Source organism: Salvelinus sp. IW2-2015, linkage group LG26 (genome assembly GCF_002910315.2).
Source record: "Salvelinus sp. IW2-2015 linkage group LG26, ASM291031v2, whole genome shotgun sequence".
In the NCBI taxonomy this organism is placed as follows: Eukaryota; Metazoa; Chordata; class Actinopteri; order Salmoniformes; family Salmonidae; genus Salvelinus; species Salvelinus sp. IW2-2015.
Window position 1 is genome coordinate 17,307,127 of NC_036866.1, and position 23,469 is coordinate 17,330,595.

The 23,469-nt window shown below is 42.6% G+C and overlaps 3 protein-coding genes across 8 annotated transcripts; 2 read left to right on the forward strand and 1 right to left on the reverse strand.

The window, feature by feature from the left end:
- Positions 1 to 60: 60 nt before the first annotated feature.
- ciapin1 (cytokine induced apoptosis inhibitor 1) lies at positions 61 to 18,049 on the reverse strand. 5 transcript variants are annotated; one of them, XM_023971865.2, is made up of 9 exons: positions 17,959 to 18,049; positions 5,142 to 5,304; positions 2,258 to 2,401; positions 2,080 to 2,159; positions 1,831 to 1,993; positions 1,664 to 1,740; positions 1,455 to 1,576; positions 575 to 656; positions 61 to 481 (listed from the first exon to the last, which is right to left on the reverse strand). In XM_023971865.2, the coding sequence occupies exons 2-9, from the start codon at positions 5,296 to 5,298 to the stop codon at positions 371 to 373; spliced, it is 936 nt and encodes a 311-aa protein (XP_023827633.1). In that variant the 5' UTR covers positions 5,299 to 5,304; positions 17,959 to 18,049; the 3' UTR covers positions 61 to 370. The 5 variants fall into 5 exon arrangements, with proteins under 5 accessions (XP_023827633.1, XP_023827632.1, XP_023827634.1 ...); XM_023971864.2 differs by lacking the exon at positions 17,959 to 18,049 and adding an exon at positions 17,589 to 17,679; XM_023971866.2 differs by lacking the exon at positions 17,959 to 18,049 and adding an exon at positions 6,503 to 6,566.
- coq9 (coenzyme Q9 homolog (S. cerevisiae)) lies at positions 6,537 to 16,902 on the forward strand. The gene is made up of 9 exons (XM_023971862.2): positions 6,537 to 6,628; positions 8,511 to 8,742; positions 12,464 to 12,599; positions 12,710 to 12,852; positions 14,190 to 14,274; positions 14,738 to 14,842; positions 15,164 to 15,319; positions 16,037 to 16,090; positions 16,357 to 16,902. Exons 1-9 carry the CDS (start codon positions 6,571 to 6,573, stop codon positions 16,390 to 16,392), a joined length of 1,005 nt encoding a protein of 334 aa, XP_023827630.1. The 5' UTR covers positions 6,537 to 6,570; the 3' UTR covers positions 16,393 to 16,902.
- Positions 16,851 to 22,170, forward strand: polr2c (RNA polymerase II subunit C). Of its 2 annotated transcripts, none has more exons than XR_011474189.1 (10): positions 16,851 to 17,052; positions 17,400 to 17,449; positions 20,408 to 20,476; positions 20,582 to 20,634; positions 20,753 to 20,881; positions 20,979 to 21,030; positions 21,165 to 21,333; positions 21,429 to 21,555; positions 21,751 to 21,913; positions 22,081 to 22,170. XR_011474189.1 is itself a non-coding variant. In XM_023971869.2 (10 exons), exons 1-9 carry the CDS (start codon positions 16,967 to 16,969, stop codon positions 21,893 to 21,895), a joined length of 828 nt encoding a protein of 275 aa, XP_023827637.1. In that variant the 5' UTR covers positions 16,851 to 16,966; the 3' UTR covers positions 21,896 to 21,913; positions 22,081 to 22,170. The 2 variants fall into 2 exon arrangements, 1 of the variants encoding a protein (XP_023827637.1); XM_023971869.2 differs by having other exon boundaries at positions 21,429 to 21,503.
- The last annotated feature ends 1,299 nt before the right edge of the window (positions 22,171 to 23,469 follow it).

Consider the following 23,469-nt stretch of genomic DNA (forward strand, 5'->3'; position numbering starts at 1 on the left):
TTACTTATTAAATGGGAAATCCTGAAAATAGACTAACACTTATTTTTGTAGAAAACAATAGATGGTTAATTGAACTGACATTTTATTATGGACACCTGTACGTTGAAATATGGTGAGTGCCTTGTGAAATCTTCATTGTATGATATGTCCAGGAACAGTTTTCACATGGTCAAATAAGCCTGTAACCTGGATCGATTCAGTAATGTTTCGCTACTCCCAATACATTTGCTTTTTGCTCTTGTAGAAGGGCCATTCTGACCATCTCGGTGAGAACCTGGCATTGGCCATGGACTCCAGGGGGTGGGAGGTTAGAATGATGTAAGGAATGTAAATAATGCAATATTCCAGAAAGTATATATTGTGGTTGTTCCTAGGCATCATTTAGCCCTGTGTTGGCTAGTACAATCTTCTCCCCAGGTTTGAAGGCAGGCATCCCAATGTACGGACAGCTGGCACATCGGAAGGCATCACCCAGGTAACACTGAAATACAGGTCAACAATTAAACTGGCTTCACAAAGATGCTGGTGTTGACAGAGCCATGGTGGTTGCATATGGGCAAAGAGTGACACTCACACTTCCACAGGCGGACTTGGGCTGGCTGATTGTCTTGGAACCCTTGCTCTCCTGTTCCAACTCCTCAGCAAGACCACAAGAGCTACAAAGGAGTAATGACAAACAAGGCAACAGTAAGCATGCTGTCCCCCACAAATAATGCAGCGACCCCTTGGGCTAAGTGTCATTTTGTAAATGACGGATCTCTATGGCAAGAAGCATCATTCAGGCCAGTTGTGTTGGATAATGCGTGGGTTCGCTAGACTCATATTTCAGCACTGAGTCAAACAGAAAAACATGTTCATGGCTTGTTATAGCGTCACCGTGTGGTTGATGAGTGTTTGCACCAAAATTGTGTTACAATATGAATATCCTTGACTGATTTATATGCATTCGTGCCAGAACACACCCATGTTTATTGGTCAATAGTGGCCAGGTACTATTCAGGAAAATATTACATTGAGAGACCGTTGTCCATAGATTCCATATACCACTCATTTGGTGCCAGCAGAGTATCGTTTTTTTCCACAAAATGTAAAATTGTGGAAAATCTGACCTTATGGGTCCCTGGGGCAAATGTGTTCCTTGCGGGGAGGGCCCTATGTACTGAATTTCATGACTTACGGTCAAACAGGGTGAGGGGTGTGACCTTTCAAAGTTAGCATTTTCAATCTGGAGACAGATCCACAGTCGCCTCCCCAATTTCATTGTGGGGGACATTTACAAGAGAATAGTTATGATACAAGCAACCATGTGTGATTATCTCCATATTTGCACTAGAGATATTCAATAATCAGTTGAACTTTATCACTTGTCTCTTGGTGATGATGCCAGCTAACTTGTTGGTGTATGGGTGAGCCCTCTTTTCTGTAACCAAAGAAAGAGGATGGGTGTTTCTTACCAGTTCTTGCAAGCCTTCTTTTTCTTTGTGGTCCCGTCACCACAGGAGGGCGCTTTGAGGGAGGCTGCGTCTGGCTTCTTAAAGTCATCTGCATCCAACAGCGTATCTGAATCTACCAGGTCCTGAGAAGAAAAGACGAGGGAGGGGCATATTGAGAATCACCATCAGAGAAATATTTTTTTTTTTAAATACACAAATCAATCACTCACCACATCATCATCATCCATGTCATTGGCTGACAGGGTCCACGCCTTCGCAGCATTGGGGTCAAGTACAGGTTTGTCTACTGAAACAAAATCAATTACATTTTCAAAGGAGACCAGGGCCAGGAGGAATTGTATGAAATGTTAACAGAAGGAAGGAAAACTCCACATACCTGGTTTTGAGGTCTTTTTCCCAAAGGAAAGCTGGCTTGAAGAGCCCACTTCAAAGTTGGGTTTAGAAGCAGACATGCGCACCCTGGATAGAGTGTTACCCTGGAAGCCTGTGAATGTCTTCAGGGCAGACACAACCTCTGGGGTCAGGGGTTCTTTACTGACCTGTCAATGTTGGTAAAGAAAAAATTTGTAGAGTACACAGTGCCTGGAGGAGTGAATCTATGACATTCCAGTGCTGGTTTACTCACCTCAGTCACTGACACCAGGCCAGACAACTTCAAGGCTGATATAAGCTTCTCAGCAGTCCTCACTTTTTGGTGATCAGTTCCTAAGAACAAGGACAGGTGTCAAGAATCTGAGTACTTTACTATGTGTCCTCAATCATGACCAGGACACTCAAACACTTTGCACTCTCCACCTTCTTACCTGTAACAGGTTCTTCAAGCACTAGTTTTCCATCAGGTTTGATCACTCTGGCCATCTCTGCTAGTGTCTCTGAGGTGTGGACAGAAAAGCTGTCAGAGAGTACACTTGAGAGGACCCAGTCGTAGCTTGATGCTGCATGTGAAGCTGAGGAAAGGAGAGAAAAGAGCAAGTAGTTCATAAAATTGTACAATCCGATGCCCTTATAACAAGTATATATAGCTAGACATAGACATGGGTTGTTCACTCCCATGACACCCACCAGCTCAGATTAAAAAATATATATATTTCTGTAGTTAGAAACAGATAAGATTTGCATTCCTGCAACTTTATTTTGTTGATATACCCAACATCCGATTTGAACCAAACTTTTTTTTCTAATAATAAGACTTGAGGAATCCAAATAAATAGTCAAAAGCCACCCACGGACCCCCCACGCCAAACCCACCCCAACAACGAGTATACCGTATCAGTTCTCTATGTCTGACAAGTACTGTATGTAGTACGGAGCCGTTAGGGTTATGTCCTATCCTACATCCTGATATTCTGACCACTAGATGGTGCTGTTCCTGCTAGTAGGTAATTTCTTAAATATATTTTTTTAAACCCCCCCGCTCAATGTTAAAGGGAAAATTACATATCGGTTTCCTTACCCTGTAAGCAGTTTATGGACAAGTTATGACAGCAACCCATGCTTTGGTTTTGTTTACTTCGCCAAACTCCAACTTTTTTGCATTTGTGGCACAAATCCAATGCAAGTCAAAGTTAGCTATAATAGCATTTTTGCTATCGAGTTAGTTATAAAATATGTTGTAAGATACTTTAGGATGATTTGGACATGAAGCGTGAAACGGCTAATATTAGGTACCATTAACCATGTTTCCATCCACAGTTTTTATGCGATTAAAGTCATACCGTATTTTTTTTAAATCATGACAGCTGTGATGGAAACAGGACGTTTAGGTACAATTGTTTAAATGCCAACAGAATTTGTTCGTTCGACCTGGTTGGATCTTTTTGTGTCGGTTAAATGAATTATGCGAGAATGGCGGTGGAAGCGCTTTTATGTGCAAATATTTATATAATAACCATCATATTGAAGTAAACTTGGATTTACGCGATGATATGTTGTGTGGTCCTCCCACTACAATTCGGGAAACCATGCCGTTTATTAGGCTACAGATGAAATAGATGATGAACTTCACGATGGTGAAAGTACATGGTGATCTTGAAGCTCCTTTCAAATAAATATTGAGGGTCTTATTCTGATGACATGATAATTGATGCTTGACTGCCATTTGACAAAATAATAATCTCATCATGTAGAATACCCTACAGTAAATTGTATGCAAAATGATGCCTAGAGCGCACGTGCCAAGACCAGAGTAGTAGACACATTTGCTATTTAACGCAACAGTTTGTGATAAAAACTAAATCGGGAGAGTTTTGGAAACACATTTGAACTTTTGATTTTTATTCGGTACATGTAGCCTTACGTCGTCGCACACTGATTTTTATCCACAGGTCCGTTTGGTGGATACACCACTGCTGGGAAAATGCGCATATTTTCTTTATGCGGATTCTAAAATATTTGCATGGAAATCTGTCGCTAAATTGGTTGGAAACCTAGCTACTAACTTGCATTGGATTTGTGCCACAAATGCTAAAAAGGTAGCTTTTGAAAGCATGGATTGCTGTCATACCAACAAAAAAATAATACAGAACAGCATCATCTAGTGGTCAGAACCTGGTAATATCAGGATGTAGGATGGGACATAAACCTAACAACAGGGAGGGAAAAACATCACCAAATTCACTGGGAATACATTACATAACACGAAGAAACAATACTCAGAGCTGCAGCTCCATACTACTTGTTAGACATAGAGAACTGATACTGGATACTGGTTGTTGGGGTGGGATTGGAGTGGGGTGTATTGGCGTGGGATGTGGTTGGCGTGGGGTGTGGGGGGGTCCGTGGGTGGCTTTTGACCATATCTTTGTAATCCTCATGTCTTACTCATTGTTACATTTTCTGGGGGGGGTCCAAATCAGATGTTATTTAATATATTTATTGAACATGACAGGAATCCTATAATTTAAAAAATGGCAATTTGGGTGCAATCAACTAGCTTAATTTCTTATAGATTATATTTCAACAAAATAATGTTGCAGGAAAGCTCATATTATCTGTTTCTAACTACAGAAACGAATTCGTAAAACAATCTGAGATGGTGGGTGTCAAAATCCTCTTTCTTGTGCTTTTTGAGGTGGAACGACCCACATGTCAATGCATGGGTTTAAGAACAAGCATAGGCCAAGTGTTGTAACAGATCCTCAGGTGAATGAGTGTCACTTCAAATCAAACTTTATTTGTCACATGTGCCGAATACAACACGTGTAGACCTTACCGAGAAATGCTTACTTACAAGCAGTTCAAGAAGAGTTAAGAAAATATTTACCAAATAAACTAAAGTAAAAAATTATAAAAAGTAACACAATAAAACAACATTAACGAGGCTATATACAGGGGGTAACGAGTCAATGTGCGGGAGTACAGGTTAGTCGAGGTAATCTGTACATGTAGGTAGAGGTGAAGTGTACATGTAAGTAGGGGTGGAGTTATGGGCTCCTGAGTGGCGCAGCGGTCTAAGGCACTGCATCTCAGTGCTAGAGGCGTCACTACAGACAACCTGGTTCGAATCCAGACTGTATCACAACCGGCCGTGATTGAGAGTCCCACAGGTCGGAGCACAATTGGTCAAGCATCATCCGAGTTTGGCCGGTGTAGGCAGTCATTGTAAATAATAATTTGTTCTTAACTGAYTTGCCTAGTTAAATCAAAATAAACAAATTACAGGTGAATACGCATAGATAATAAACTTACACATTATAAGTCTTTCATTATTCTCCAGGAACACTCGGCCATCGGTGCCAACCATGGCCCCTAGACTCTCTGCCAGCTCCTTCAGGGTTGTTGGGGACGAAGGCTGGCTCCACACCAAAAGCACCTTATCTCCTGCCTTCACACAAAGGTCTGCCATGTCCTCCTGCAAAGCAGCAATCAATTCATTCAATGTAATTTAAAATCGACTAAAGAAACCACCACAGGACAGCTTCTCCTATCAGACTTGACTTATCTGAGTGGGTGGACATCCTGCTGATAACACAGCAGGGAGACAGGAGTTTTACTAGACCAGGGGAAGACACGAAGCAATAGGGTTTACTCAATCCAAAATCTGTCCTTGTACACTGTTCTCAGGGCGCCGAAGACGTGGATGTCGATTTAAGGCAGCCCCGCGCACCTCCGATTCAGACGGGTTGGGTTAAATGCGGAAGACACATTTCAGTTCAACGCATTCAGTTGTACAGCTGACTAGGTACCCCCCTTTCCCTTTAGTCTTTTTTTATGCAGGTCAATTAAAACATGTATTGCTAATTTGCTACGTGGGGCTTATTTGATCGAAAATATGCTTCGTAATGGCTAGGTTGTTACGAATGCAGTGATATAAGTTGACGCGTGTGGCATTTCGGCCACATCACTGATCTCGCCTGCCTTCCATCTTTGAGGACATGCATTTCCATTGTTAGAGCGGTCACTCGACTATCTTGTCAATATAATAGATGACATGACTAAACCACCCTGATAGCAGCAGTCACATGACCTGAATGATTGCTAAACAGAAATAATACACAATGCTTTACTGATTTATGTTAGGATTTCACATTTTCAGGACTAGTTACAGCCAGCACCTTGCATCAGTTACACATACATCAGGATTAATGTTAGTGTCTCTGTAGTTCAGGGCTAGAGCCCAACCTCATAATAAACACACATGGAATGTGTAATATTCTAGAACCGACTAGAAACCAAAAACGTTTCTGGCAAACGACGCTACTACCAGTCAAACAGACACCATCAAGCATATGTAACCAACTTGTGTTCTATAAATTATATTGGTCTTATCGCCTCGTGTAATTGTTTCGTGACAACCACCCAGCTAGTAACGGCGTGACATAGAAGTACATTAACGCTAGCTAGTATAAGCTAAAACGTTCAAATCAAAATGTATGTTTTCGCTATGCAAACTCAACAAAACGTGTAGTAATTCCGCTTTCACTTTGAGAATTCTGAACATTAAATAGGGCAAAAGGGTTTCGGTCAAAGTTAGATCACCTGCTTACTAACTTACCTCTCCGGTCAAAACAATTGCCTCGTTCAAAACAACTGGGAAATATTCGACTTACGTGCTGCTAAAAGAGAGGCGCGTAAAAATGACGCGTCCGATATCTACAAAAACAGTTAGCAGCTAGATATGGCGGCGCTGCTACAAGGACTTCGAGTTGGAAGAGCCCTTCGATGTCTTGGCAGCGGTGAGCCAAGACTTGCTAGTTGGTCTTAGTCTAGACATTAGCTCAGGAATTTGTTTCTGGTAATCGTGTAGATTGATTTAAGTCTAAACCGCAAGAGAGCTTGCTAACTAGCTAGCTAGCCAACCAATGGGAACATACTTATCGGAGAAGGTGATAATGAAGGACAGAATTAGGTTACATAATGTTGGCAAGCTACATCTCAGCGCAAGAAAACATTTAACTTAGTTATCACAACTGCAAGTATTTTAGCTCTTCATTGCAACGTTAACATGCAATAATTGACCCCTTAAATTGTGAGAGGTTGGCGAGTCCAGTCAGCCTGCTTGTGTTTTCACAAACTACCTAGCTACATAGGGACTCCCCCACCCATTATTTGGCAACTATACTGAACAAAAAATATAAAGTGTTGGTCCCACGTTTCACGAGCTGAAATAAAATATCCCAGACATTTTTATTTCGCACAAAAAGCTTTTCTCTAAAATGTTGTGCACGGATTTGTTTACGTCCCTGTTATTGAGCATTTCTCCTTTGCCAAGCAGGCTAAGGCACTGCTTCTCAGTGCTAGAGGCGTCACTACAGACCCTGGTTCGATTCCAGGCTGTATCACAACCGGCCGCGATTGGGAGTCCCATAGGGTGGCGCACATTTGGCCCAGCGTTACATTTACATTTTAGTCATTTAGCAGACGCTCTTATCCAGAGCGACTTACAGTAGAGTGCATACATTTTTTTTTTTTTTTTCTTTTTTTTTTTTTTACATAGAGACAAGGATATCCCTACCGGCCAAACCCTCCCTACCGGCCAAACCCTCCCTAACCCGGACGACGCTATGCCAATTGTGCGTCGCCCCACGGAGCGTTGTTAGGGTTTGGCCCGGGGTAGGCCATCATTGTAAATAAGAAGCTGATTAAATGGCATGATCATTACACAGGTGCACCTTGTGCTGGGGACAAAAGGCCATTCAAATGCCACTCATGCAGTTGTCACAACACAATGCCACAGATGTCTAAAATTTTGAGGGAGGGTGCAATTGGCATGCTTGACAGCAGGAATGTCCACCAGAAGTGTTGCCAGAATTTAATATTAATTTCTCTACAATGAGGCACGTCCAAAATTGTTTTAGAGAATTTGGCAGTACGTCCAACCGCAGACCACATGTATGGTTTTGTGTAGGCGAGCGGTTTGCTGATGTCAACGTTGTGAACAGAGTGCCCGATGGTGGCAGTGGGGTTATGGTATGGGCAAGCATATGTTACAGACAACAAACACAATTGTATTTTATCGATGGCAATTTGAATGATACCGTGACGAGATCATGAGGCCCATTGTCGTGTCATTCATCCGCCGCTTTCAGCATGATAATGCACAGCCCCATGTCGCAAGGATCTGTACACAATTCCTGGAAGCTGAAAATGTCCCAGTTCTTCCATGGCCTGCATACGCACCAGACATGTCACCCAATGAGCATGTTTGGGATGCTCTGGATTGACGTGTACGACAGCGTGTTCCCAACAGTATCCAGCAACTTTGCACAGCCATTGAAAAGGAGTGGGACAACAGCCTGATCAACTCTATGCGAAGGAGATGTCACGCTTCTAGAGGGAAATGGTGGTCACACCAGATACTGACTGGTTTTCTGATCCACGCCCCTACCTTTTTTTGAAGTTATCTGTATTCCCAGTCATGTGAAATCCATAAATTAGGGCCTAATTAATTTATTTACTTAAACGGACTTATATGAACTAACTCTGTAAAATATTTGAAATTGTTGCATTTATATTTTTGTTCAGTATAAGTTAGGCTAATACATGTGCTCAGGACACAGGATGCAAAGTTTCAGTATGAACATAATTACAGCATCTTTCTCTGATTATTTATTCTAGTGGTAGTTCCAAAAACATCCAGTCCCCAGTGTAATGGCCTGAGACGAGGCTTGCACTGTGCTGAACTTCGGCTTCAGGAGGACAAGGACAAGTCCATCCCAGTCCCTCCATCCTCCACCGCATCCCCGACTACAACCTTCCACGAGCATTATCAAGCTCACCCATCTGAACATGACACAGCCACATCAACGCAGGAAGCTGCTGCTGAGGAGGCTCCCCAGCCCAACATCAGGTTAGGATGATACTGCAAACTGACACTTACACACCTTACCAATGCATAACATTACCATACCACATTGTGGCATTGCTGCTAATTTTGGACACCCAGAACTAACATCTTTAGTGTGTCAGATGCTCGAATAAGTTCTGGGGGGAAACATGTTAGAAAATGTACTAACGAGATTAGTGAAATCTCCACCCGTCTAAACCGTAACTCTCAGCCAGTCTATTGGCCACACCTGGAAAATCGTGAGTACCAGAACAATGTTCCAATTGACAGATGCTACTATTTGTTACGTGCATCTGTCCGCGAGAGATTACATTGCAACTGGAACAACATTGTCATTTTGTTCTTAAGTTACTTCTGACGTGTGTATGCCAACCGTCTATGCTGTGTTCTCTCTGGTTTTTTTCACGTTATTTGTAACTTATTTTGTACATAATGTTTCTGCAACCGTATCTTACGGCAAAAAAGAGCTTCAGGATATCAGAACAGCGATCACTCACCTCGGATTAGACTAAGATTTTTTTCTTCAACAAGCAGGAAGCACAGGACATTCTCCAAACACCCGATAGGGCCAACATCCCCGTTATTTGCAAGAGGAGGAGACGCAGGTATAGAGGACACAGAGCGGGATGCCTCGTGAGGACCCGCAGGAGGCGAGTGGGAAAGCTGCCGTTACCGTCAATATTTCTCGCCAACGTACAATCATTGGACAATAAATGAGACTAGGTACGATCACKAATATCCTACCAACGGGACATCAAAAACTGTGATATCCTATGTTTCACGGAATTGTGGCTGAATGACGACATGGATATTCAGCTAGCGGGATATACGCTGCACCGGCAAGATAGAACAGCACACACCGGTAAGACGAGGGGGGGGGGGGGGGTCTGTGCATATTTGCAAACAGCCAGTGCACGAAATCTAAGGAAGTCTCTAGATTTTGCTCGCCTGAAGTAGAGTATATTGTGATAAATTGCAGGCCACACTACTTGCCTAGAGAGTCTTCAGCTATACTCCTCGTGGTTTTTTATTTACCACCACAGACAGATGCTGGCACTAAGACCGCACTCAGTCAGCTGTATAAGGAAATAAGCAAACAGGAAACCACTCACCCAGAGGCGGTGCTCCTAGTGGCCGGAGACTTTAATGCAGGGAAACTTAAATCGGTTCTACCAAATTTCTATCAACATGTTAAATGTGCAACCAGAGGGAAAAAAATTCTAGACCACCTGTACTCCACACACAGAGACGCGTACAAAGCTCTCCCTCGCCCTCCATTTGGTAAATCTGACTACAACTCTATCCTCCTGATTCCTGCTTACAAGCAAAAATTAAAGCAGGAAGCACCAGTGACTCGGTCTATAAAAAAAGTGGTCAGATGAAGCAGATGCTAAACTACAGGACTGTTTTGCTATCACAGACTGGAACATGTTCCAGTATTCTTCCGATGACATTGAGGAGTACACAACATCAGTCACTGGCTTTATCAATAAGTGCATCAAGGACGTCGTCCCCACAGTGATTGTACGTACAAACCCCAACCAGAAGCCATGGATTACAGGCAACATCTGCACTGAGCTAAAGGGTAGAGCTGCCGCTTTCAAGGTGCGGGACTCTAACCCGGAAGCTTACAAGAAATCCTGCTATGCCCTGCGACGAACCATCAAACAGGCAAAGCGTCAATACAGGGCTAAGACTGAATCATACTACACCAGCGCCGACGCTCGTCTTGTGTGGCAGGGCTTGCAAACTATTACAGAGGGAAGCACAGCCGAGACCTGCCCAGTGACACAAGCCTACCAGACAAACTGAATCACTTCTATGCTCGCTTCGAGGCAAGCAACACTGAGGCATGCATGAGAGCATCAGCTGTTCCGGACGACTGTGTGATCACGCTCTCCATAGCCGACGTGAGTAAGACCTTTAAACAGGTCAACATACACAAGGCTGCGGGGTCAGACGGATTACCAGGACGTGTGCTCCGTGCATGTGCTGACTAACTGGCAGGTGTCTTCACTGACATTTTCAACATGTCCCTGATTGAGTCTGTAATACCACCATAGTCCCTGTGCCCAAGAACACAAAGACAACCTGCTTAAATGACTACAGACCCGTAGCACTCACGTCCGTAGCCATGAAGTGCTTTGTAAGGCTAATCATGGCTCACATCAACACCATTATCCCAGAAACCCTAGACCCACTCCAATTTGTATACTGCCCAAATAGATCCACAGATGATGCAATCTCTATTGCACTCCACACTGCCCTTTCCCACCTGGACAAAAGGAACACCTATGTGAGAATGCTATTCATTGACTACAGCTCAGCGTTCAACACCATTGTGCCCTCAAAGCTCATCACTAAGCTAAGGATCATGGGACTAAACACCTCCCTCTGCATCTGAATCCTGGACTTCCTGATGGGCCGCCCCAGGTGGTGAGGGTAGGTAGCAACACATCTGCCACGCTAATCCTCAACACTGGAGCCCTCCAGGGGTGCGTGCTCAGTCCCCTCCTGTACTCCCTGTTCACCCACGACTGCATGGCCAGGCACGACTCCAACACCATCATTAAGTTTGCAGACGACACAACAACGACAACAACGTCACAGACAACGACGAGACAGCCTATAGGGAGGTCAGAGACCTGGCCGGGTGGTGCCAGAATAACAACCTATCCCTCAATGTAACCAAGAATAAGGAGATAATTGTGGACTACAGGAAAAGGAGGACCGAGCACATCCCCATTCTCATTGACGGGGCTGTAGTGGAGCAGGTTGAGAGCTTCAAGTTCCTTGGTGTCCACATCACCAACAAACTAGATTGGTCCAAACACACCAAGACGATCGTGAAGAGGGCACGACAAAGCCTATTCCCCCTCAGGAAACTAAAAAGATTTGGCATGGGTCCTGAGATCCTCAAAAGATTCTACAGCTGCAACATCGAAAGCATCCTGACTGGTTGCATCACTGCCTGGTACGGCAATTGCTCGGCCTCCGACCGCAATGCACTACAGAGGGTAGTGCGTCCGGCCCAGTACATCACTGGGGCTAAGCTACCTGCCATCCAGGACCTCTACACCAGGCGGTGTCAGAGGAAGGCCCTAAAAATTGTCAAAGACCCCAGCCACCCCAGTCATAGACTGTTCTCTCTACTATCGCATGGCAAGCGGTAACGGAGTGCCAATTCTAGGACAAAAAGGCTTCTCAACAGTTTTTACCCCCAAGCCATAAGACTCCTGAACAGGTAATCAAATGGCTACCCGGACTATTTACATTGTGTCCCTTTTACGCTGCTGCTACTCTGTTTATCATATATGCATAGTCACTTTAATTATACATCCATGTACATACTACCTCAATTGGCCCGACCAACCAGTGCTCCCGCACATTGGCTAACCGGGCTATCTGCATTGTGTCCCACCACCCACCAACCCCTCTTTTACGCTACTGCTACTCTCTGTCCATCATATGCATAGTCACTTTAAACATATCTACATGTACATACTACCTCAATCAGCCTGACTAACCGGTGTCTGTATGTAGCTTCGCTACTGTTATTTTTCACTGTCTTTTTACTGTTTTTATTTCTTTACTTACCTATTGTTCACCTAATACCTTTTTTGCACTRTTGGTTAGAGCCTGTAAGTAAGCATTTTACTGTAAGGTCTACTACACCTGTTGTATTCGGCACACGTGACAAATAAACTTTGATTTGATGGTGCAGTTATGTAGACCAGAGTGGAGAAAAAGGAGAAGACTATGAAACAGAGGAGCAACTACAAGCGCGCATCCTTAACGCTGCGCTGGACTTTGTCCCACTACATGGTTGGACTGTTGAAGCCATTTCAGCAGGAGCTGAGGTTAGTGAGTTTAGGGAAGTTGGATTCACTGTAGTTGTGTGGGTGTAGAGGTTAAGGTAATGTGACTGAATATAATTGTTGCTTTCCTATTACTGTTTTCCTCTGAGCAGACCCTGGGTCTCTCAGCAGCCTCCAGTGGAATGTTCCAGAATGGGGCAGGGGACCTGGTCCTGCACTTCATCGCTCAGTCCAATACCCAGCTAACAGAGCAACTGGCAGAGCATCACAATCAGGTCCAACTTGGTCAGGCAGAGTAAGTTCCCTCACTCTAAAATTAGCAGGTGGAAGAATGATATTGCAGTTAGGATTTAAACATGTATGTTATTGGTATGTACAGTGGGGCAAAAAAGTATTTAGTCAGCCACCAATTGTGCAAGTTCTCCCACTTAAAAAGATGAGAGAGGCCTGTAATTTTCATCATAGGTACACTTCAACTATGACAGACAAAATTAGAAGAAAAAAATCCAGAGAATCACATTGTAGGATCTTTAATTAATTTATTTGCAAATTATGGTGGAAAATAAGTATTTGGTCACCTACAAACAAGCAAGATTTCTGGCTCTCACAGACCTGTAACTTCTTCTTTAAGAGGCTCCTCTGTCCTCCACTCGTTACCTGTATTAATGGCACCAGTTTGAACTTGTTATCAGTATAAAAGACACCTGTCCACAACCTCAAACAGTCACACTCCAAACTCCACTATGGCCAAGACCAAAGAGCTGTCAAAGGACACCAGAAACAAAATTGTAGACCTGCACCAGGCTGGGAAGACTGAATCTGCAATAGGTAAGCAGCTTGGTTTGAAGAAATCAACTGTGGGAGCAATTATTAGGAAATGGAAGACATACAAGACCACTGATAATCTCCCTCGATCTGGGGCTCCACGCAAGATCTCACCCCGTRGGGTCAAAATKATCACAAGAACGGTGAGCAAAAATCCCAGAACCACACGGGGGGACCTAGTGAATGACCTGCAGAGAGCTGGGACCAAAGTAACAAAGCCTACCATCAGCAAGGGCATTGAAGATGAAACGTGGCTGGGTCTTTCAGCATGACAATGATCCCAAACACACCACCCGGGCAACGAAGGAGTGGCTTCGTAAGAAGCATTTCAAGGTCCTGGAGTGGCCTAGCCAGTCTCCAGATCTCAACCCCATAGAAAATCTTTGGAGGGAGTTGAAAGTCCGTGTTGCCCAGCAACAGCCCCAAAACATCACTGCTCTAGAGGAGATCTGCATGGAGGAATGGGCCAAAATACCAGCAACAGTGTGTGAAAACCTTGTGAAGACTTACAGAAAACGTTTGACCTCTCATTGCCAACAAAGGGTATATAAAAAAGTATTGAGAAACTTTTGTTATTGACCAAATACTAATTTTCCACCATAATTTGCAAATAAATTAATTTAAAATCCTACAATGTGATTTTCTGGATTTTTTTTCTCATTTTGTCTGTCATAGTTGAAGTGTACCTATGATGAAAATTACAGGTCTCATCTTTTTAAGTGGGAGAACTTGCACAATTGGTGGCTGACTAAATACTTTTTTGCCCCACTGTATGTGAGCATGTGTTAACCGCAGAATTTCTTGCAGACCAAAGAAAACTGCTGAATTTCTTAGGGATGCAGTGGAAACCAGATTGAGGATGTTGACCCCATACATAAATAATTGGCCACAGGTATCTTGCACACAACACAGGATAATAATTGGGCCCTATGTGCCCTAGACCATGACAATTGACAGTTAATCCCCTCACCTTGAACCAGTTCAAGCTTCTCCTTGATATAAGGTAGCCTAATCTTGTAACGTCTTCTTGACACACTAATAGAGGCAACCATTTATTACACCTGTACACCACAGGAGGTTGGTGGCACCTTAGTTGGGGAGAACTGGCTTGTGGTAGTGGTTGGAGCGGAATAGTTGGAGTGGTATCAAACATGGTTTCCATGTGTTTGATGCAATTCCATTTTCTCAGTTCCAGCCATTATGAGCTGTGCACAAATGTGCCATACAGCTTACTTAGAAGAAATGTATCACTGCCATCCACATTCTTAGTCTCTCCCAATTATATAAAAAAATATATATTACACTCTGTAACATCTGTTTTTTCTGCTGATTAAAGTACATCTCCCTTTCTCCAGGCTTTGAGTATTCTGTTTCTGCCACACAACATACCAAACAGTCTGAAGCACCTCTCCACCCTGGTGGATGATATCTGGTACTATGCTGGAGACCGCTCCACAGATGTGAGTCCATCCCCTTAGCCTAAGTACCCCTTTCCCCATGTCTTCCTCACCCCCTTTCATCATCACCTCATACTATCTGGCCTGCCTCTGCAAAGGTTACTACTCACCACCTCTCCCTCTTAGCACAGTTTACTCCTTTAATCCATCTCCTATGCTTTATAATATCCCTATTTTACATGTGTGTGCTACTGACATTTGTCTAATCCAAATAGTTATATTTCCATCATGATGAAGGTTTTAGTATAGTCTGTCAACAACCACTATGCTGTGTCTGTTTATCAAAATCCAATTTTTTCAGTTTACCCTCTGTTCCCATCTCAGTTGAACTGGTATACAAAACGAGCTGTACTGACAGGGATCTATAACACCACAGAGCTGGTGATGGTACAGGACTCCTCAGAAGACTTTCAGGACACCTGGAACTTCCTTGACAACCGCATCCAGGATATTGTCAACATGGCCGACGCCGCCAAACAGGTACCATTTCCTCAGTCTGTGTATAGTCTCTTAATATACACTACCGTTCAAAGTTTGGGGTCACTTATAAATGTTCTTGTTTTTGAAAGAAAAGTACATTTTTTGTCCATTAAATTTATATCAAATTGATCAGAAATACAGTGTAGACATTTAATGTTGTAAATGACTATTGAATCTGGAAACGGCTGAAATTTCGTTCCAATGGCACGTTGTGTTAGCTAACCCAAGTTATTTTAAAAGGCTAAATGATGTTGTTACCTAATCCAAGTTTATAATTTTAAAAGGCTAATTGATCATTAGAAAGGCTTTCTAATGATCAATTAGCCTTTTAAAATGATAAACTTGGATTAGCTAACAACGTGCCATTGGTACACAGGAGTGATGGTTGCTGATAATGGGTCTCTGTACGCCTATGTAGATATTCTATTAAAAATAAATCTGCCGTTTCCAGCTACAATAGTCATTTACAACATTAACCATGTCTGCACTGTATTTCTGATCAATTTGATGTTATTTTAAATGGGCAAAAAGTGCTTTTCTTTCAAAAACAATCATTTCTAAGTGACCCCAAACTTTTGAACAGTAGTGTAGGTAAATGGTCACCAGTAATGAAATGTAAAATGTATAAATCATTAGAAAGACCTCACTAGTATGCAACCTATATTAAGGGAACTCAATATGTGTATTTGACATCTCTTTTGCTATTGTGTACTGTAGGCGGCATCTACAGGAGAAGCAGTGGTGCAGGGGCTTATGGGAGCTGCTGTTACGGTGAGGATGCGAGAGAGAATATGCATGTTTGAGATGCACAGAAAATGATTATTATAACATTGACAGCTTAAACGCTTCTCTAGGCATTGTGAAGATATGTTGTATCTGTGTCTTGAACACGCACAGCCTCATTGCTTGTAACCTTAGGTGGATTTTTTTCTCCAAAATTCTGCATTGTTTTAATGATAATACCAGGCACTTTATTTGTTTAGTTCCAATTGTATTTTGTGTGTTTAGTAGTGACTGGAGATTTCTCTATTTTTCAGCTGAAAAATCTAACCGGAATTAACCAGAGACGGTGAAACAAGATGGCTATTTCTGTTCCACCATCCCCTCTGATCTCTGACAGTCAGGAGTTTGTGTTTAAAACGGTTTTCCCTCACGCCCACTCCTATCCCTTTTGTATAAAGGACACAAAAATGTGATTGTATTTGAAACATTTTTGTTTGGCTCCATTGAGAGTTCCTAAATAAATGACAGATTAATTACAACAGAACAATTTTCTTCTTCTTTTTCACCCAAATTGATTTAGGATAAGGACAAAGCATAATCGGAATGTGTCAACTAAGAAACAGATCTATATTAGATATATCCTGTGTATTAACACCTATCCCTAGGAGTTCCTACAATGAGTTAGCACTGCATGGATTTGATCTTGGTGTAATTTTTTTTTTTTTTTTAGAACATATTTCCAGACGTCACGGGGGTGTGACCCGGATGTTAAAAAGAACCCGCCCCCCAAGACTGACCAATCAGACTTTATTGATTTATTTTGGCCAATAAGCGGTAAGCAATTTGAGGCCTTCCCGGTGGCGTTGTTTTAGACCGACAAGACGTGTAAACTTTTATGTAAATTGCTTTTCTTATACGTTAACCATGCCGTATGCTAACCAGCCAATAGTGAAGATCACAGAACTGACGGATGAGAATGTAAAATTTGTCATTGAGAACACCGACCTGTCGTGAGTAATCATTCAACTGATTATCAAAAAGTTGTTAGCTTGCTTGCGATAGGGTAGCCAATGTTAGCGCGCCTGCGATAAACTTGATAACCACAGCTGTAAATGTTTTTATCGTTGTACGTGAATTAATAAGTAGCAATGGAAACAGACGTGTGACTTACTAGCTAAAGTTAGTTGGCTTGCAAGGATGGCGCAGCGGTGCTTAAACCATCGACTCTCCTGGCTCTTATCTGGGGTCGTGGTGCTCGACGACATGGAGGGCTTGCTGCTAGATCATATTCTTATTACAAGAGACTGCTATTGTCTAAAGTATCACATTCATTCTTCCACATGTCTTATTTATACAGGGTTGCAAATTCCATCCGACGTGTCTTTATGGCAGAGGTTGCAACAATAGGTAAGAGTCTGATTAAATCAGGCTGTACACATAATTGGTACTAGTGTATATACAGCCTGAAACGAATACCTGCTAAATCGTGTAAATAAAATTGTCCTTACAAGACAGAATGTTTATACAAAATTACATTTAAACTTACTCTACCGGTTGTATGTGAGATGTGTCCTTCAGCTGCTCGAAAATTGCAAACCGCAATTCGAGGCGTTTCTTGATGTGAACGTTCCTTTATCAGCTAACGCCAATTGGTGTCTGCCATTGGTCAATTCCGGTGTTATGATACTGCTTTCTCGACACAGATTATTTGTTTACATAGGTTAGGATAAGTACCGTGGCAGATTTAAAAAACGAATATCTTATGTTTCACTGAGTTATAGCTGAACAAAGACATGGATAATATACAGTTGACTGGTTTTTCTGTGCAATTGCAAAAAAGAACAGCTACGCTGTCTATTTCTCAAACAGCTGGTGTGCGAAATTAAATATTAAGGAAGTCTCGAGGTTTTGCTCACCTGAGGTAGAGTATCTCATGATAAGCTGTAGATCACACTATTTACCAAGAGTTTATCTATTTTTCGTAGCTGACTATTTACCAACACAGATGCTGGCACTAAGACCACAGTCAATGAGCTGTATAAAGCCATAAGCAAACAAGAAAATGCTCATCCAGAGGCGGCACTCCTAGTGGCCGGGGACKTTAATGCAGGGAAACAAATCCGTTTGACCTAATTTCGACCAGCATGTTACATGTGCAACCAGAGGGAGCAAAAACTCTAGACCCCGTTTACTCCACACACAGAGACGTGTACAAAGCTCGCTCTCCCCTTCCATTTGGCTAATCTGACTATTATTCTATCCTCCTGATTCCTGCAAACAAGCAAAAACTAAAGCAGGGAGTACAAGTTACTCGCTCAATACGGAAGTGGCCAGATGGCGCAGATGCTCAGCTACAGGACTATTTTGCTAGCACAGACTGGAATATGTTCCGGGACTCATCCGATGGCATTGAGGGGTATACCACATCAGACACCGGCTTCATCAAAACACATCAATGACATTGTGACCGTACGTACATACCCCAACCAGAAGCCATAGATTACAGGCAACATCTGCACTGAACTAAAGGCTAGAGCTGCCGCTTTCAAGGAGCGGGACTCTAACCTAAAAACTTATAAGAAGTCCCGCTATGCCCTCAGACAAACCATCAAACAGGCAAAGCGTAAATACAGGACTAAGATTGAATCCTACTACACAGGCTCCGATGCTCGTCGGCTGTGGCAGGGCTTGCAAACTATTACGGACTACAAAGGGAAGCCCAGCTGCACAGTGACACAAGCCTACCAGACGAGCTAAATTACTATGTGCGCTTCGAAGCAAGCAACACTGAAGCATGCATGAGAGCACCAGCTGTTCCGGATGACTGTGTGATCACGCTCGCCAGGTCACCATTCACAAGGCCAGGCGGATTACCAGGACGTGTACTCCGAGCATGTGGCGCCAGGACAACAACCTCTCAACGTGATCAAGACAAAGGAGATGATTGKGAACTACAGGAAAACGATCATCATGGTCCAAACACACCAAGACATTCGTGAAGAGAGCGCAACAACGCCTCAGGACACTGAAAAGATTTGGCATGGGTCCTCAGATCCTCAAAGTTTTACAGCTGTATCGAGAGCATCCTGACTGGTTGCATGACCGCCTGGTATGGCAACTGCTCGGCTATGAAATAACACATGGCATTCTCTCAACCGGCTTCATTAGGTAATCACCTGGAATGCATTTCAATTAACAGGTGTGCCTTGTTAAATGAATTTGTGGAATTTCGTTCCTTAATGCGTTTTGAGCCAATCAGTTGTATTGTGACAAGGTAGGGGGGGTATACAGAAGATAGCCCTATTTGGTAAAAGACCAAGTCCATATTATATCAAGAACCGTTTAAGACATRAAGGTTGGTCAATACGGAACCTTGCAAGAACTTTGAAAGTTTCTTCAAGTGCAGTCGCAAAAACCATCAAGCGCTATGATGAAACTGGCAATGTAGAAAAAATAAAAACCCTTGAATGAGTAGGTGTTCTAAAACTTTTGAAAGGTAGTGTACATGTACATATGACCTCAACTAACCTGTACCCCTGCACATTGACTCGGTACCGGTACCCCCTGTATATAGCCTCGTTGTTATTTTGTTGTTGATCTTTTTATTTTATTTAGTAAATATTTGTTGGTTAAGGGCTTGTAAGTAAGCATTTCACRGTAAGGTCTACACCTGTTGTATTCGGCGCATGTGATAAATACAATTTGAATTGAGATTAGGATCATTAACGTGGCTGGTTAGGATAATTACTGTGTGATAATTACTGGCGTGGCAGGCTTAGGAGAATGAGGTTAGGAAAAAGGTTGGGGTTAGGCTTAGCTACATTGCTACAGTCAACAACTGATGTCCCTGAAGCGAAAGACATGTCCACAGACCAATGGCGAGCATCAATGGGTGTAACTTCATATCACAAATGCCCCTAATTGCGGTCTGCAATTGCTCTTCTCAAAATTTGAGACAAAGTATCCACAGGAAAATATTGTTTACTCAACTTTTTAGAGAGGCATATTACCGGCTCTCTAAAAAATTGGGTAAACAATACTTTCCTGTGGATATTTTATCTCAAATTATGGGCAGCTGAAAGACTAACAGCACAGACAACCGGTAGAGTAAATTTTTAAATGTAATTTTATTCATCATTCTGGCTTGTAAAGAACATTTTAGATGATTTTGCAGGCATTTGTGTCAGGCTGTGTATATACCAATTAATTGTGTATTACAGCCTGATTAATCAGACTAGGTAAGATACAGCATAACCCGTGCTTGTTATAATCTCATGAACGTGTAGACATTTGTTAGTCATGTCCTCCCCAGTCCCCACAATGATTAATATTTTTGGAAGTGTTCATGTCCTTGTTTAATTTCAGCTATTGATTGGATTCAAATTGATGCAAATTCTTCTGTGATCCACGACGAGTTTATTGCTCACAGAGTGGGTATGTAGTTAATTTATTATACAGTTCTACGTTTTTCCCCCTTGTTTTCTCCTCCTTCTACCAATATTGTACTGATCACTAACTCACTTATGGTCACATTTTCAGGTCTTATCCCACTTACCAGTGATGATGTTGTGGACAAGATGCAGTACTCCAGAGTAAGCATTTGGACACCTGATGAAGACCAGACAATGGCTGAAAGTTATGTTACCAGCCATGCTCACTTGAAGATAAAACCACCACAAGTCTTTTCACCTCTATTCCCGTCTACCGCAGGACTGTACATGTGATGATTTCTGCCCAGAATGCTCTGTTGAACTGACACTGGACGTTCGCTGCACAGAGGACCAGACCCGCCATGTGACCTCACGAGACCTGCTGTCCAACCACCCTCGAGTCATTCCTGTGAGTGCGCTTCCGTTCAACAGTAATTCACATACAGATTTTCCTCCCCTTATTATTTTGATCGGAAACGAGTTGAATTATCTTATGTGATCTTTAGGTGACTTCCAAGAGTCGAGACAATGATCCCAATGACTATGTTGAACAGGATGGTAGGCTGCTCTTTCCAATGGTTTTCTATTAAAGTATTTTATTATAAATATTTGGTCTCTTACATTCATTGCCGCTCTCGCATTATCATTCTACCCTCTTCCTCATCTTGGCTCTGCTTCCTTCCTCTCGTCAGACATTTTGCTGGTGAAGCTTAGGAAGGGTCAGGAGCTGCGTCTCAGAGCTTATGCCAAAAAAGGTTTTGGCAAGGAGCATGCCAAGTGGAACCCTACAGCAGGGGTGTCCTTTGAGTATGACCCAGACAATGCACTGAGGCACACTGTTTATCCACGGCCAGAGGAATGGTGGGTTACATGTTAATGTTCTTAATGGAGACCCATGACCGTATTCGGTGAGGTGGAGAGTTACTGTGAATTGACCCAGAGTTTTTCTGTCTCAGGCCAAAGAGTGAATACTCAGAGATTGAGGAAGATGAGGTGCAAGCACCCTTTGACCCCAATGGCAAACCTGAGAGGCGAGTATCAGTTAATTGGAGTCTAAATGGTTCTTTACCAGTCAGTAACAATGTATTGAATTACATGTCTGTTATTGAGCATTTGTGTCCTTCAGTGTCAACTGTCGTATTCCAATGATGATGACTGTGTGATACAGGTTTTGATGGTGTTAAAGCAGTATATGATGACAAAAGATGGTGAATAATGATCAGTAGGAAAGATGGTAAAGACGTCAGTGTTAATTTGTGTTGTGGCACAAACTTGCAGGTTCTATTACAACGTGGAGACATGTGGCTCACTGCGACCGGAGACCATCGTCATGTCTGCTCTGGCAGTGCTGAAAAAGAAACTGAGTGATTTACAGACCCAGCTGAGCCACGAAATCCAGAGTGATGTCCTCACAATTAACTGAGTCCTGCAGTTTTAGCTAGTTCTAGCGGTCCCGTGTGGCTCAGTTGGTAGAGCATGGCGCTTGCAACGCCAGGGTTGTGGGTTCATTCCCCACGGGGGGACCAGGATGAATATGTATGAACTTTCCAAATTGTAAGTCGCTCTGGATAAGAGCGTCAGCTAAATGACTTAAATGTAAATGTAAATGTTCTACACCGCTCACAGAGATCTGAAGCAGACCCAGTTTCAAATGATGAACTTATTTGATGGTAGCAAATTTTGGATATTGGCAGGAGAAAAGTTGATCCAACCATATCAGCTCACCTACTGATATCATCTGTTGTTTCTACATCATCCACCATATTGTTTTGTCTACATCTCCGCTTTGTAGAAGTTGTTTGCAGGAAAAAAAAWWAAAATGTTTATTTTGTGTAATAAACCTTTTTTTTTTTCAATAAACCCCCATTTTCATCCAGTTTGAAAGTGATTGCCTTTTAATCTAAATAAGGTGGTGAATTAGAGCATAGGTGAGCAGTCACTGTGACTTGGGGATATATACAAGGTGTCACCACATCAATGTTTGAAGAGAAACCTACAGAATCGCAATGGTGTCTTGCGATCATTACTTGATATTCAGACAGTATCCAACTCATGCATCACTGGCCTGTTTTGGCTGAATAAGTGCTCAGATTTCATTATTGTAGTTACCACTAAGGAAAGGAAATTGGGTTGATTTTGTTAGCTTTAATTAACATTACAGGGTCCCAGCTTTTCAGTACTCAGCCAAAGCGTAAGTGTAGCCTACAACCTGTGCTGGCATGACAGCCGGTAGCATAGCTGTTAGAGCTATGGGCCAGTAACCGAAAGGTCGCTTGTTCACATTGTCGGCTCAGGGAGTCGAACTATCTGCCCTTGAGCAAGACACTTAATCTTAATTGTTCCAGGGTCAGAGTTGTTAATGGCAGGCCCTGGCCATGACACCACTCTCTGAAGGTGTCTCTAGGAGAGTTGGGATATGCAAAAAAAACAAATTACTAATTCACAGATGCGTATAAATGTGTGAAATAAGACAAATATTAGAACCCACCAAATTATGATTTATGTACATTTTCGGTGCTGCTCGAGCCAAATCTAGTCAMGGCTGCAAAACGGAGCGTTGATATTTTGGGGATAATCTCAATTGCGTTCTCCTCGCCTCTTTCTGAAACCCCATTGGAGGAGAAGGTCAGAGGGGAGGGCGCTCTGCCTTTCTCATCCAATGGCGTTTGAGAAGCAGTGGACGCGAGAGAAAGCGAGAAGTATTCAATTGAGTTTCTCCCTTGCACGGGAAGGTGCGTGCATCGTGAACATGCAGAAAAATGTGTGATATTCATGTTCAAATGCTATTCATGTTCAAATGATTTGCAGAAAGATAATCAATTCCAGGCAATTGATGTCAGGTCAGAACCGACTACCCTATTAATACATACACATGGTTATTKTCATGATATCACTCATGAATAAAGCAACAATGTTGCGACAGAGACAGTGAGGAACAATATTGCGTTCATTGAATGAATGCCTCATGTAATCGACAGGGTAGTGGTGTCTCAAGGG

What these genes read in the sequence shown, in the direction of transcription:
- ciapin1 (XM_023971865.2), bottom strand. Translation starts at nt 5,298, where the DNA reads ATGGCAGACCTTTGTGTGAAGGCAGGAGATAAGGTGCTTTTGGTGTGG. An exon ending in TAATGAAAGACTTATAATGT is followed by an intron (nt 2,402 to 5,141) that starts GTAAGTTTATTA and finishes TCCTTTCCTCAG; the next exon opens with CTTCACATGCAGCATCAAGC. An exon ending in GAAAAAGACCTCAAAACCAG is followed by an intron (nt 1,741 to 1,830) that starts GTATGTGGAGTT and finishes ATTTTGTTTCAG; the next exon opens with TAGACAAACCTGTACTTGAC.
- polr2c (XM_023971869.2), top strand. Translation starts at nt 16,967, where the DNA reads ATGCCGTATGCTAACCAGCCAATAGTGAAGATCACAGAACTGACGGAT. An exon ending in GGCAGAGGTTGCAACAATAG is followed by an intron (nt 17,450 to 20,407) that starts GTAAGAGTCTGA and finishes GTTTAATTTCAG; the next exon opens with CTATTGATTGGATTCAAATT. An exon ending in ACAAGATGCAGTACTCCAGA is followed by an intron (nt 20,635 to 20,752) that starts GTAAGCATTTGG and finishes CGTCTACCGCAG; the next exon opens with GACTGTACATGTGATGATTT.
- coq9 (XM_023971862.2), top strand. Translation starts at nt 6,571, where the DNA reads ATGGCGGCGCTGCTACAAGGACTTCGAGTTGGAAGAGCCCTTCGATGT. An exon ending in GTCCAACTTGGTCAGGCAGA is followed by an intron (nt 12,853 to 14,189) that starts GTAAGTTCCCTC and finishes AATTTCTTGCAG; the next exon opens with ACCAAAGAAAACTGCTGAAT. An exon ending in CTGGAGACCGCTCCACAGAT is followed by an intron (nt 14,843 to 15,163) that starts GTGAGTCCATCC and finishes TTCCCATCTCAG; the next exon opens with TTGAACTGGTATACAAAACG.